The sequence below is a fragment of the Rhea pennata genome, chromosome 11 (assembly GCF_028389875.1).
Source record: "Rhea pennata isolate bPtePen1 chromosome 11, bPtePen1.pri, whole genome shotgun sequence".
Lineage (NCBI taxonomy): Eukaryota > Metazoa > Chordata > Aves > Rheiformes > Rheidae > Rhea > Rhea pennata.
Window position 1 is genome coordinate 20,023,932 of NC_084673.1, and position 15,638 is coordinate 20,039,569.

At 41.1% G+C, this 15,638-nt stretch overlaps 1 protein-coding gene across 2 annotated transcripts in view; it reads right to left on the bottom strand.

Moving 5' to 3' along the window:
- Positions 1–2,390: 2,390 nt before the first annotated feature.
- The window catches only part of DCX (doublecortin), a 74,915-nt gene continuing 61,667 nt past the window's right edge, over positions 2,391–15,638 (bottom strand). For both annotated transcript variants that reach the window (XM_062584445.1, XM_062584444.1), the window contains exons 6-7: positions 7,244–7,338; positions 2,391–4,713 (exon numbers count right to left, since the gene is read on the bottom strand). In XM_062584445.1, coding sequence (XP_062440429.1) covers positions 4,657–4,713; positions 7,244–7,338 — 152 coding nt within the window. In that variant the 3' untranslated portion in view covers positions 2,391–4,656. The remainder of the gene's footprint in view (positions 4,714–7,243; positions 7,339–15,638) is intronic.

Below are 15,638 nucleotides of genomic sequence, written 5' to 3' on the forward strand. Positions count from 1 at the left end.
ACTCTAGTCAAAAACAGCTTTCCAGCTGACCCGAGTGAATGTGGGGTACCACTGATGTCAATGGCAAGATCCTCCCTGTGCTCCTACTGCAGTACACAAGGCTCATACTGTAAGGTCCATACTGTGCCCTTGCAGAAAGCATGCAGCTTCCAGGGATGGCTGTCACTGGAACAGCATCTGATTAGGGATACAGCATGGTCTTACAGAGCACTTTTGGGAGGTATTCTATGATTTAGCAGTAAGATCAGCACCGAGCAGGAAATGATGAAAAAGCAAACAGAAGACATCCTAGAAAATGTTATCACTATTAAAAGGATAAAAGGATACTAACACTTATACCATTGCTTCCTATTAAAACTCCCTACATATAACACTGTCTTGCTGTTTGCCATGATTATTTTGGTCCTACCTCCCTTTTTTCCCTTCAAAAGCACTATTCAAGGAAATGAGAGTGAAATAACAGCTAGATTCAGAGTGTGATTGTTTGCATGCACATATACATGTTAGCTAAATGTGAAAGAGTGATGTGGAAGTTGTTTTCTGGTGTCTATGAAAATAACAGTTAGTGCTGCCAGCTCCTGAGAAGTCTATGAACGATGCGCAGATATAGGAAACACAGACAATATTATGCAAAGCTATCTCCACCTCCCACCGCAGCGTGGACCAAGTTAAAATCCAGTTACCAAATTCTTTCAAAATTATTTTAAGGTGCAGAGACTTGGTTAGCTACTAAGCTGGTGGACTTCAAGTAGCTCTGTAATTTATACTAGATGAGGCTTTAATCCAGAAATCCGAGGATATAAATGCTTTAAAAAGTGACAAAAATGCCAACTTCAAGAACTTTGCTGCATGGCCCTGATCTTCTGCAGTCAAGACTATCACTGCAAAGTATGAATATGAATACTAAATATTTAAGTCTATCTATGCTTTGAGGGTTGTTCTAATTTCTCCTTAACAATTATGTATCTGAAAAAGGTATTTTAACTGTTTTATATGCAAATTCACTAAAATATATGGGGTACTGAATAAATAAAGGCAGATTACTAAGAAATAAAGCTCTACTAGTTTAAAAGTGTCTCCAATTTATTTTTAAATACTGCATTGCTTTAAAGCAGTGTAGTTTTAGTGATTCAATTAGTCTCTGAAAACACTAAAGGCAGCCTCAAGAGGGAAATTAGACAGGACCTTTATAGCAGAATTAATATAGCAAATCCTCATATCCTGTGGAGTTTTATGTGCTTATAAAAGTAGAAAAAATATAAAAAGTAAACTCTGGAGTATATAGTGGAATTACTATCATCTGCTCCAGGAAATCATAGGGTCTGGAATTATTATAGCATATTGAAAGTAACTCCTAATTCATTCCAGTTCAGGAAAGCATTCTGACCAAGCCCAAGCCAACACCTCATGAGAAATCAGCAGGAGTAAAGCACAAGCTGCAAGTTAAGCATATGCTTAAGTTCTTTTCTGAATCAGGGCTGTCCCTATATTTAAATGACTAAGGTATGATGCCTGTGCATTATTTGTCTTCATATTCAAATCTATGATCCTACAAAGCCAAAAATACCTACTGCTGAATGTATACTATGTTCCACATGCATTTCTGTACACGAACTCATGCAATATCAGCATTAATACAGACTTACCTATATGTTACGGCTGAAATGCTCACTGACTTCTACCTACTGCCCAGGCATTTCTATCTAAAAACCTGCTTATTAAAATTTGGGAGTTTGACCTCATACCCTGTTTTCTTTGTGGTTTTTGCTGGCTTGAATGGCTATTTTTCCCCCACTGAAGAACTTTCTCTCTTCTGTTAGGTCTCTTCAAGTTCCCTTGCTAATGCCACAAAAGTATTGCTGGGCTCAGCCCCCTGCAAGGTGATCCTGTACCAACAAAACTCCACTCCCAAGGGAGCATTTGCAGCTTGGAAAGATGACCTCAGTGATTCCTTAGCACACTCCACCAGAAAAGCCATCTTTAAATAACCGAATACTGATCGTGGTGGAAAGGAAAGTAATAATCTCTCAACAATGGTAACAACTGTCCATAGCACATCCACAGGCCCATTTACCCTCTGCCATCCTGCTTTACCTTTTCCAAACTGAACTGATGGATGCTGGAGGAAAGTACATCTCAGACTCCTTTCATATCGCTGTCAGCTCTAGCCCTTCAGTCTGCTCATAAATATCAAAGATTTAGATTTTCCTGGTGCACCTGTGGTGAGTGTCCTGCACTGGACACTGGCTGTGAGCAAAATGGCTTGTCACTGAAGTGACACCATCTTTGATTGGAGTTCAAATCCATTATCTCTAACCACCAGGGCCATGACTACTAGTCAGGGGCCTTGGAAAGGCAGAAGCGGCCTTTGACATCCTTATTCTCTCTACAGTAGCACCCAAAGGATTAAACAGCCCAAAATTAGCACCCATAACCAAATCTGCACCTAGAATAGCACCTTCTGTCAGAGGATCTGAAAGCACTTTACAAACGTTAGCAAACATTTGGCCTCACAACCCCCAGTGAGGTAGAGCAGCATTATCCCCATAGCACAGATAGACGTATTGAGGCACAGGATTACCAAGAGATCTGCTTGAGTTCCAACACCAAATCTAGCAGTGCCAAGAGCCGAATGAAGGTGTCCTGACTGCAGCAGCTACGCTGTGTCCACAGGACTATACTTTCCCCCCACAAAGCTTCAATGTTAGCCCTTATCCTTTCAAACTGATGTGGGCGTCTATGTACAATACGTCAAACGTTTAGCGGACATAGAGTGTTACTCAAAGCTGTTTATGGGCACAAATATTTTCTTGTGCAAAACTCTGAGTGTGAGTGATCAAGCACTAAGACTACAGGGTGCAAATTTGGTGCACAACAGCTCTGACCCCTCAGCAATTCCCAATCCTGTCTCTCAGATGCAGCTCTTTAAGTTGCACTGTATGCATCATTGTGTGAACCTCTGAAGACACAACCTGCACAGATTGTTTCATACCAGTAATGCAAAAATGTGAGTGGCTTTGGGAACAACCCAGCATTCATGTATGGTCAAACATCACAACATTATAATTCTTTCTAATCACAAGGGGCTGCAAAGGAATAAGGAATATGTATATACATTGAAACAAAGGCAAATACAGCAACAAAGAAAGGTTTGATTGCATGGATTTCATTTAGGTAAAGTTCTGTAATTCTCAGTTTCATCCAAAGCATATTCCATGAGAAATAGAGGCAATGCCAGCTAGCCTATGACAAAGCTTCGGTGTAGTAAAAACCACCAGCCTTGCATAAATAGATGAACTTTGCATTCTGTAGGAGTCATTATTGATTAATAAAAGCAAAAGATTTCTCTAAATACATTGTTTGTTTTTGTCCGATAGAAGAGTTTCTTAAAATATGGTTTTTTGAACACCACAAAGTTCCATTTGTTATATAAGTAGAGAATCTGGCCAAAGTTAGGAATACTGAAGTGTAAAAAACTGAATATGCAGCCTTAAACATTACAAAAACTATCAAAACGTTCAATATTTTGAATTGATTCCTTTTTTTCCCCTACAAGTGTCTGTTTTGGCAGTGACAAGAAGATATCTAAATTAAGTTGCTATTACTGTTCTGCAGTTGTTGGTTGGCTTTTTTTTTTTGTACATTTTTCTGAATGTGTTTTTTAAACAAAAGAAAACTACCAGCTTTTATAAAAAAGAAGGAGCTTGAATCCTTACTCTCAAAACACAGATACAAGGTTTCCTTTATAAAAAGTGTATTGATTTTTTGTTATAAAAAGTGACCTATAGGGTGTCAGACCTGAAAACAAATTTTCACAGTGTTTTCAGTGTTGGCTGTTTACAAGGCATTACTACTGTAAGCAGAGATAGAGAGATACCATAGAGTAAGTATAAAATTTGTCATCAGCCAGCAGTATCTTTGGATCATATATGAAAGCTGTTCCACTCTAGACAACTCAGCTGACTTTTTTTTTTTTTTTTTTTTTTGCTTAATCACTATAAAATATTCCAGTATTTGAATATCTGAAGAATCACTATTGTACTCACTTTAGTTAGCATCTTATGCAGCCATTCCCAATCTTTTCCAAGCTTCTGCTGGCATAGTAAGCTTCAAACTAATAAGTCATTTCCCTCCCTGTCCTCCAGAAACAAAAACAGTATTAATTGGCATGCAGGTGCTACAGTCAGGGGTGAAAATGAGAAGCAAGTATGCTAGCAAACACTGGCAGTTTGGACAGGTGAAGTATATAATTTGTTCTACTTGAGTTTGCAGATTGGTCAGCAAGAGATTGATTTGCATTCTTCCAGGGGAGCTATTTTACTATCACTAGGAAAATCATGTAGTTGCAGCAGAGGAAGAAATAACAGAAGTAAATGAGAAATGTACAGGTCATTGGCACTCTGGCCTAAAATTACTGGCACTGTCCATTTTGCATCCCTATAACTTTACTGAGAAGAATGGTATCCCTCTATCTCTATAGATTGATAGGTGTTGATTTGTGGCACGGAGGATAAATCACAGAAAAAAAAATGACATATAACTGTGTGTCCTTTGTCTGATCTGAAAGCACCAGTCACCTATCTGCTTCTTTTGGCAGAAGTACTCTACTGTATCTTAACCATAGCTTGCAATATGGACATTTAGCTTCATGTCGCTTTACATGGAATCTCCCAGGGAATCAGAGTCATCCAAAGACAGAGGCAGGTACAAGTCCTGTAGGGAAAAATAAGAAAATGTTAACTCACACACTTAGTTGCCAACTTTGCTCATGAGCAGTCAGCTAGTCCAGTTCCATGTACTTCACAGGGATCGGGTGAGTATCTTGGTCACTGGTTATGGGGTGGGCAAACCAGTCAGCCAAGTAGTTCATGGCTAACATCAAGGCAGGTTACTTGCACAGTGGATCTCTGTGCCAAAAGAAAGATGGTTGTTCAGTGATACGTTTGAGATTTTTTTTTTTAATCACTTCTGGATCAATATATTCATTGTAGCATATGCATGAAATAAGATCTTTCCTTAAATAGGTCATCTTGAATCTCAGTGCACAATAAAGAATCTTACTTTATTTTTTTAACAGCTGTCCTTAGGATCACTTTCTAGAAAAACCACCTGTTCTATGATTTGCTCTGTATTTTAAGCTATTTTGGATCGATTAGAAGGCTTAGGAAAACAATCCCCAAATTATTATTTGAATCTAGCACTGAATGTAAAAGTTCTTCAGGGTCCCTTTCTGGGATACCATTTTATTCCACTTCTTTACATTTCTGTATGGAACTAGGTACACTAGTTCCATACATCCTGCTCTAGGGCTAAAGCTTTCCTTGGTCCTTTTTGAACCTTGACCTATGCACAAGGAATAACTGTGAGCAAAATAAAGCAAAGCATAAATACACAGAAAGGGGAGTCACAACAAATGCTGACATGAGAAGAGGTAAAATATGTCTTTATGGTGAACTAACCCTAAGCATTTATCACTCAAACTTTAGGGGAAAAAAAGAAAAGTGATACTGTCATAAGCAGGAAATAGCTCCTAGGAGGAAAACAATGATGCATGAATATTCTGGTAATCTAAAATGTTACATTCATGTCTGCTGATTGGCTTAATTTAGTGGAGAAGCTCACAGATGGATTGGCTTTGCCTTCAGCAATCACCATCCACTATTGTGGATGTTCTGGGATTTCACTGCAAAGGTCATAAATCAGCCAGCCGAAAATATACATAAAACATTAAAGAAGGTGAGTTTATACTTGTCTTTACCAGGAAGCAAATCATCATCTCCAAATACCTAAATGAAGCAGTGTCTGGAAAGTATTTTCAGATCCTTAATTACTGAGGAAAAGGATGCAGTTTGCAGTTTACAGCTGTTGAATGCAAACTATGGGCCAGATCCTGTTCTCAGTTATAAATAAATAATAAATCTGGACCCATTCCATTAAAACCAGTAGGCTTCCTCAGACTTCAGCTGAGCAGCTGAGATCAGAGTGCAGTCCTGAGGAAAATACCAATTTCATCTGGTTTCAGCTATGCCTTTGTTAAACTCAGTCAAAGCGGAGTGGCTACAACCTCTCCATATGTTGCAAATATGTTAAGGACATGATTTCTGAGAAGCCGTAACTCCACCCCCGGCTCCCCAGGACACTGAACCCTATGTCCAAAGGTCTATGATCCAAGGTGTTATGTATTAGGGGTGTCATCCAAAGCCCACTGGACTTTTGGAGGGTTCTTCCCATTGACTTCTCTGTGCTTTGTTCTATCATCGCAACACCGTTGGTCCAACTTCTGCTACTATTACTCACTTTGAGAAATATAATCTTCAAAGTAATGAGTTGAACTTGTGCAATATAACCCACAACAAATGATGTGGCGGCTGACTGCAAACCCTCAGCACCATCACAATTTTGTAATTAGTGTTCCAGATTTTTATCTCAAGTCAATTCTTTCAAAATCAAACTCAGGCTGAGGAGGAAATTTTGATTAATAAATTCAAGCGGCATTTGATTTCTAAAGCAGAAATCCCACTGACTTCCTCTTAGCCCTTAGTTTATGTTCAAATTCCATCTAAAGGCTGTTGGAAGAAGCAAATAGCAACACTGTAGTTATCCCAGACATAAGAAAACCCATGGAAATGACAAATTGGATTCAGTGGGGAGACACTAAAAAGAACCATGAAAAGCTAAGACTACTGGTACCCCTTTCAAATAAATCAATACAAAAAATCATCTACAAGGCCAGCCCAAGTTTACTGATTTCTGCTAGGACTGCTAGCTACTTCTTAGACAGCTTGGATGTTACTAGGTAAAACAGCTACCATGGCAGAACACAATTAGTACACCTCCAGTAAAAGTCACTTATTGCCTGTAAAACAGAGCATGACGTAAAGCTTTTTAAAAAAATTCCTTTTGTAGCAGCACTAAAATGAAGTGTTACAGCTTCAATAACATTCATGTTTCTTCTGCTGTTTAATGCACCAGATTTGCCAACACTTAAGTTTTCCAAGAGAGGAAGATTTATATGAAGACGGTATTTATCAGTAACCCAGGAATTCTTTCAAATACTGATACTGATTTTTCATCATGTCACTAGCACCCAAAGTGACAATATTTCTAGGTAATGGGCCAAATTCTCCACTGGTTCAACTTACAGAGCTGCGCTTCCAGAGAATATGGTCCTGAATTAAATATCTTACATATCTGAGCAGACTAAGAAAGAAACAGATGTAGTAAGGTATAAGAAACGTAATACCTTGTGCTTACGGAGGCTCCCTGGGCTGGTGGGTGTGGAGATCGGAGACTGCTTGGATTTGGGTGTAGACAGCTGACTGCTTGAGGTCCCATTTGCTGTCACAAAACAAGAGAGAAGTCAGCAATCAGACAAGCAAGAACCCAATCATTTCTCTTCTTTCAGTAGATGGAAGATATCTAAACAGTCAAAAAAGAAAAACTATAGTTTATTCATGTTATGCAGGGGAAAAATAAACAAGCATGGCCATGCACCCGATTTAAATCTTTCTGTTGTTCAGGATACTGATCTGTAAAATACAAAGAAATTCAAAATACATTGAAGGAGCAACATTTTGCCTTACAAGTATTCACCAAACTGATCCAAGATATGCATCAATAGAAAAACAGAAGGACAATTTCTACATTCCCAAACATTTTAGCATGGCTGAAGCCCCTCGGTATTTAAAGGTATGAGTGGAAACCAAAGGCTGCAGATATCCTGGATCCTACACAAGAAATGCTAGAAGTCAAGTGCACACTAGAAATTATGCAGAAATCTAAACGACTGAGGGCCCTTCTGAAAACTCAGCATAAGCTAGGCAGTGGCTCCTGGTTCCCCTTGGCATCTCAAGGCTGGACCTGTTCTGTGGCTCCACCGCTGCTGGCCCTGACCTGCAGAGACATGAACGTGGCCTATCAAGGCGAGGAACAGCGGTACTGCATGAAGCAAAGAACCCCATTTCAAAGACCAAAATCTGGCCTTTGGAGTTGTTTCATTTGTTTGTGTTGTTTTGAGGAAAACAAAATTATTCTCAGTGTTCCTAGTCATTAAAAAATACGATTCAGCAAAACCAGCTTTTGGAAAGGTTGCTCTGTGATCCATTGGCAGAGATGGCTTTTAGTCAAAATGAAGGTGCTCGGGTCAATGCCAGAGTTGGCTATAATGTATTTATTGGACTAAAAAGAAATTAAAGGAAACAGCATATTACGGAGAAAATTGACAGGAAGCAAAATGGAATAAGGAGAAATTTAGTTTTTCTTACCACTGATATTCTTTGAAGTAAGTTAATGCCTTTGATAATTAACAAGTATCACGCTAAAAATGTCATAAGGGCATACTTCTAGTGAGTATGGTTGCGCATACGTTGTGTATCAGTTTCATGGATACAGCCCTTCACCCTGGCCTTGTTTCCACGGACTGCAAATGTATAGCTCTGGCAGCACAAGTAGCATTACCTGGGGGGAGGAAATTCAAACTCATGATGGCTATGTCTAAGCGTATTATCTCTTCTGGCCTTTTCTTTTTGCAATCCAAGCAGCAGCAAGCTGGAGGCCTTATGAGCATTAAACTAGGTTTCCTAGTCAAGCCTACAGGAAGTGACATTTCCAAAACCTATTCCAGATGTTAACATAGTCAGCACAGTCCACAAAACTAAACCCCAAGTATTTTGATTGTCACTTTCTTAAATGGCACTAATGTCGCCAACCCTCCAGACAGCTATACCAATCCCTCCCCCTCTTTTAAAGAAACTGTTTTTAATTGCTTTGGTATTTCATATAGAAAGACAAGCACGTAATGATTCAGGCTTGTCATCCTGCTCTCTGAGCGCCCAGAACCTGTGCATACCATTACTCTAACTGTAAAGGCACGTGACATCCACTGGAGGATGGATAACTTCAACATACAGGACTTATACTTTCAGTTATAGTAATTGCATATGCAAATTAGATGTACAATTCAGCAAGTATCTGAGTGTCTAGAGGAGGCCTTAAAAGTATAAAGTATCATACCTTGCCACTGGTTTTTAAGAGCAAAAACAGGAGTAATTGATAAAGGTGTAGTCAGATAAAGCAAGGTGGTAGCATATCAGTACCTGCACCTCCAGCCACCTGGCAGCCTCTTTGCCACTGACATGGAAACTGGAAATGAGAATTAGGAGCATCTCAGAGGGCTGCAGCCCTAAGGAGGGGGCGAGGTTTAGCCTGGGTGGAGATGGGTGGGCTGAGTCACAGCTGTACAGCCCTGACTCCAGTGATTCTGGCCAAGATGAATTGAATTTTCATGAAAATGTGGGAGTATATTCCCTACCACAGGTTTACATGCATGTGCAGCACCCAGTGGGGCTAAAACACATCAGGCCTTTTCATCAGTGCTTTTTTTGCAGAGTCTGGTCCCAATCAAGTAAGTATGTTTAACCTCAGGCTCATTACTGTGAAGGATGGCTGGAGGCAGACAGTTAAGTGTGTACTCGATTAACTGCCTCCAAGGGTCAACAGCAGAGCCTGGCTTGGCTTCAGCACTGCCAGATGCTTCACCTCAGTGCTCCAGCCCTTGGTTTGGACTATGCTGTGATCAGCCTGCTCAGCCCCTCCTCACAGAGCAGCTCCACTCTTCAAAATTACCAAAAAAAAAAAAAAAAAAAAAAAAAAAACCACTTGCACAGGGACTGATCTGATGTTCCTTATATGTCATACGGAAAGATATGTTCCTCCTTCCCACTCTCTGATCAGCAATTCCACATTGGACCTTCGATCTCTTTTCTGTCAACAAGCCCATACACCCTTCCTGCTAAAACTTATGGTTTCAATGTATTAACTTTTTTTTACTTGCAAAAATATTCCTAAGAGACTACAATCTGTAATTTGCTTTTTTAATCCATTTGTTGTTGGCTTTTAGGTCCTCGTTATTTGCCTCATTGCTCTCTGATGTAGTAACATCACTCTTGTTTTCATTCCTGAGCTGGCTTCATCCCTCTCCTCTCTCATCTTCAGGGGGCAGTTAAGGTTAGTTCTGGGCAGTACTACTGGATCAAATGTAGAGGTTATACACGTGAAATCGAGTGAGTGTAAAGTGAGTGTAAAGAAACATATGGCCCAAACCACAGGACAGAGGAGGAGAAGCAAGAGCAGACACGTTATTCCACCTCAGACTCAACAGATGCACAGTGACATGGGACCTCCATCTTCATATCCATCATTTCTATGCAAAAAGGACTGTTGGGAAAGGAGGCTATCCATCATAGATAGCTTTTTCTCATTACAAATGCACCGCACTGAGGAAGTAGGTATCTCTTAAAAGGTGGTAGAAATAATGATTTCTCTGTATTTAGGAAATGGAGTGACTCTTCACCTCCCTGTTCCACTCAGACCACTCCTTACTGGGGGGGGGGGGAGGGAGAAAGCTAGTTACAGAGACCCAGGAGCTATTGCACACTGGTCTCTGCTCTGTGACATTTCCACTTTTCACTTTGCTCCAGTTCTAAAAAGTGAATTGCCCTTAAGGTTGGTGGGAAGTAGAGTTCACTAGCTGTATGCCATATGATGAAGGCACTTCAGACAAAACCAGCTTGGATCTCTTTTATGTTTCCTTAGCAAGTGGCTTTGAATTTCCCATTAAAGCAAACGTGGAGTAGAATAATTCTAATGTCCTGTATTAGGTGGAATGCATCTCTAATTTCTAACATGCCTCTTTGTATTTATTTCCAGTTCTCACTGATCTTGAGGCAGGCAGTAATCCTTCCTATGATGAAGAGCACCACTTAGAAATCCCAGGAAGAACCCAAATTTCCCTTCCACAAACAGAAAAACTGGAGAATGGCTAACATTCAGTGTGTAGCAAATTGATGTAATTGCTGTAGGGAAGGAGAGAAATTCCCTAATACAATAAGACTTTTAAGTGCTATAGTGGGATGTTAATATTTTATGAGCACTGATGAAAAAACAGACACGACATCCCAACCAGTAATCCAATGAGACGGATGTATATCCGTTGCTGCAGCAGCAGCAGCAACAATTAAGAAACTCAGTTTAATTTTCTCTGTGTCTCCTAATGAAGAATAGCATTCATAATCAAACTTGCACACATTTCTTTTGAACTCAATGCAAGGAAATCACAAAAGGCAAAGAGCAGATCCCAGGTGGTATTTAATACAGCTACTCCACTGAAATTTGCTGATGACTTGCAGTAGCTGGGGATCTCACATAAGCTCAGCTATTAGATACCATTCTTCATAAACAGCTTTCATTTGAATTCATTTGTTCTTTCTGTGGCTTTACTGTTTGTGTTTATCTCTTATGTATGGCATTGTATCTGTTTTGCAACCTCAATTTACCTTAAATCTCCTTTGTGCCTATGACAGGTCCTTTAATTGCACAATCATCTGCCTCACCTTCCTCCCTAGGCCCCTTGCCTCATTCAGTGCACAAGACAGTTTGTACTCAGGAAAGGAATCATGCTTGTCCAGCAAAGGAGAGGGAGGATAGAAAAGACAGCATCATGTTGTGTTTGAGATGGCTATGAGATATCCAGGTAAACTGTAATCTCTGCCTGCCTCTCCCACAGATATTTTAGCTGAACTTCTCAAACACAGTCGGTCCTTGAGTGCTGCTCAAGTTTATTTGGCTAGCTGGGACTTTGGATCTGAATTTGCAGCACTGGTAAGCAGCGAGACCTGCAAATGAGGTTAGGGAGATCACTTTTTCAACCTGACATTTCTATCAATGAACAGAACCAGAAAAAAGCAGGGCCCAGAGATCAAAGGGAATGCTCAAAATCTCCTTTCCTCGTAATTTGAAAAATGAGGCTAATACTGCTTGCAATTTTGGGGTTCTGCAGATGACTTCTTCATTTGGGGAGCACAAGCTCATACACCAAAAAAGCGAGAGAAAGAAAACATGAAATTCACAGACAATTTTGTCTCCAGGTCAGGGACTGAAGAGTCACCAAGAAAATAAGAAGGGCAATGACCACACAAGCGGAGCACAAAGCAGATGTACCAATCGCAGCTCATTTACTGAGTACAAGCGATCCAGCCCCCCAGGACAGAGGAGCCTGCAGAAGAACTACAGACTCCATTATAGTGCTCACTTGGGAGCGGAAGAATTCAGAATATGCTGACATCCTCCACTCAGGCACCATCCTAACTTCTACGCGCTCAGCTTTGCAGCGTTGACACCCTTTTATCAGTGTTTTGCAAGGGCGATCCCTCCACTGGGTGCACACTGTGGACTGTGAGCTAGCAGAACGTAAGTGCAAGTGGGATAACAAGCTGCTCTGTCTTGTGTGCAATGCAAAAGACATCTGCTGCCTTTTTAACATATTCATATGTAATGACCCTTGGGAGCCAGATCTGCAGCCAGGACAGACTGAAGTTCTGTATCTGTCTTGCTAATTGTTGCTGCCTTGTGAATATGCTTTTGTCCCTCTCTGAATCCTGTCATTAGAGGAGTGAGAAATTAAAGTCCGAAGCCGTGCCTCAGAGCCCTGCTCGTAGGCTCCCTTAACCAAATCAGCGCAAGGCTGGGGAAAGCTGTATTCACGTTTCAGCACAGGCACCTGTGGCTCCGTACTGCAAGGAACTGCAGTCAATCTGTTTTTAAAAATCATAGACTCTCCTACCACAGCACCTGTAGTTACACAGCAGAACAATCATCTATCAAGCAAGTTACTGTAAAATTAATGAAGGTTTTCAAAATAAAGAAAAAAAAGGCAAATGACATCCTATTTTCTCCACTGCGTTCCTCACCTGAAGGTTTGACTTCATATTACAGCAGCCTGTTAAAGAAATCTTTTGTCGTAATGTTGCCCAACTTCATGCTGACCCTACCACATTTAAATTTCACAGACTCTATACAACACCTTCGTGCATCCTCCTCCTGGACTGCCTAACACATACCACAGCATCACCATAACACAGCATTTCCTCAGCACATCAGCACATAATGAATGTTTGTGAGCTGTTATGGAAGGACACAGCAGCTGGAACCCAGAGCCAATCTCATCTCACCCAGTCCTCCTCTAACATGTTACGAGAAGGCATTGCAGATATGGCTTAAGCTGGATTTTATTTCTCTAAGCTGAGTCATTTAGCAAAGCTGACTTCATGGAAAGAGATGTAGAGGCAGGGAAGAACCACAGAAGCTCCGTATCTCCAATTCAGTGCTCAAATTGCAATTGGGTATATTTGGGTCATCCTCAATAGACATCTGTCTAAATTATTTTCTAAAAAAACCCAGCAAGTCTGACTGGGAATCACAAGCTCCCTAGGCAACCTGTTTCAGCAATGAACGATCCTTTTAACAGAAAGGTATTACTAATATCTAGTCTATATATACCTTACGAAAAATTAAACCAATTACTTCCTTTCTTATTCCTAATGAACAGAGAAAAATTGACCCTATCTTCTTTTTAACACTTTGAATGCATTTGAAGGGTGTTAAATTGTCCTTTTGTGAACTTCCCCTTTTCTAAGCTGTCAGCTTCCTTCAACCTTGCCTCCCAAGCCAGTTTCTGGGAATTTTCTTCTATTCTGGATTTTCTCTAGTTTGCCTACATCTTTCTTGGATCTTACATCTTTGCCCTGCCCAGAACAAAGTACAATACCCCTAGCTCAGCCAAGGCCAAATAGTGAGAGCAGTCCCAGCCTGAAGGGCTGTGTTCCTGTCAATATGTCCCAAGAAAGGCTTTTGCCTTTTTTTAATAGAGCACCCCCTGGTTGATGTACATGCAGACAGGGTTCCACCGTAACTTTTAGATCTCTAGCCACAGCTCATCCCAGTTCACACTGATATATGAGACAGTAAAATCAATGGAGGTCTACTAGCTGTCATTTTGGGGATACAGAAGAAACAGGCACTTGGCTACATGCTTGTAGAGGGATCAGTAAAATGTTGTTGTATTTTGCTAACTGCCTTGCTGGAAACAATATATTGCAGGAGCTGCGTGATGGATGATCATGCAAAGCTGCATCAGAGCTTCAGCATCAGAGAGATGAGAAGCTAAAGGATGTTTGTGGAAGGACAGTGGGAACTGATGAACAGGTAGGCAGGGCCTTTCAGTCAAAACAAACCTAGAGGTGAAAACGGCTCCAAATGGAACAATCAGGACAGTATCTGCGGAAACTGCTGAATCACAATAGAAATGCAGTGGCATCACTGAGAAGGTGCATATATGGGCTGGAGTGGTGGGGAATGAGAGAAGAAAGAAAGTATTCTTCTTGGGAATATGGAGCTTGCTTGGGAGCTCTTCAAGTCCTGTCTCATCAGCACAGCTAGAATTCTCTCAGACACTGCACTCTGGCAACTGATCTCCACCAGAGGTAAGGAAACACGGCTATAAGGACTGTGGTCTTTACCACCTGATTATATGAAGACATTTCTTCATTGTCTGTTTATTCTTTCATCTCATGTTCATTCAATCATTCATTTAAATAACTGTAGGACAGAGAGATAAAAGTTCTGTCTCACCTCCTTTTCAGTGGCTTTGCAGACTTGTTACACATATTTCCTTCTGTATTCTGCCCTCATTCTGACTCAGCCTTGGCCCAGAGACCACAGTCAAGAAAAAGCTGTGGATGCCATCAGGGGAAACTAGACTCTGCCTCGCAATACGATCTCCCTGCGGCTCTCCCGGAATGTCCGTTGCACCAGGACCCATGTCACTCATTGAGAAGGAGATCACTGGATCCATAGCAAAAACCAGAAGGAGCAAAGGGTATCAAAGGTAAATAGCATCCGGCACAAAAAACAATCCCTACATAGGAAATTTCCAGGCTAGTGAATCAACTGCAATGGGGATCTGCGCAGTGTAATTTCTGTGACTACGGCTGACACAGCGTCAGGCCGCACAGCTGTGTTAATCCACCTGCACAATCTGACAGGTTACTGCAGCAGTATCGAATGGCTGTGGCAGAGTGTGTGGCATGCTGGAGCAGTCTTTGACCGCCTGGGGGGTGGCTTCCTTTGTCAGAAGGTCTGGGGCACGTGCCACAGGACACTGGGCACGCATGCACTGGATATGGCTCTCATCTCTGGCAATCTGGGAGCTCATAGCTTTTGTTTTGGCAGTATTATTCTCCTAACGCTTTCAGGCACACAAAAATCCCTAAATAGAGAGCCTAAGAGCTCTTTTTCCTGCATGATTCCAAATGTGGATTATACAACACTTTCTACCAATTGGTATTACTATCCAGGATGATCCATTAGGAAAGCAGGCCTAAGCAGTTTCAGCGATGTACTCAAAGCCACAGAGTGAGTCAGTGGAAGAGAATGGGGTAAAAGACACAAGTCTCCAAACACTGTGTTTGGAGGATAGCTGCTGGTTGTACATGAAGTGTTTCCACAGCTTTGAGTGAGAGGTGTTTTATTATGTTGACATACGAAGATCAGAAGTGTTCTTAGTGGTGAGCGGCAGGGTAGCAGATGTAATGTTTTCATGCTGCCAGCATTTCATCCTCCATATTAGCAGCACTAGCAAGCTGTGCTGAAGTTGCTTTTTCTTCTCTGTGTTGTAGCAGCAACATATTTCTTCTGTCCACTGTCTGCTGGCAGCACTGGAGTCCGTGCCAGTGCATGAGGCCTGACCCTGCATGCACAATTTGCTTTAAGACTTAAGCTGCCTGCATGGATGATGGATGAGC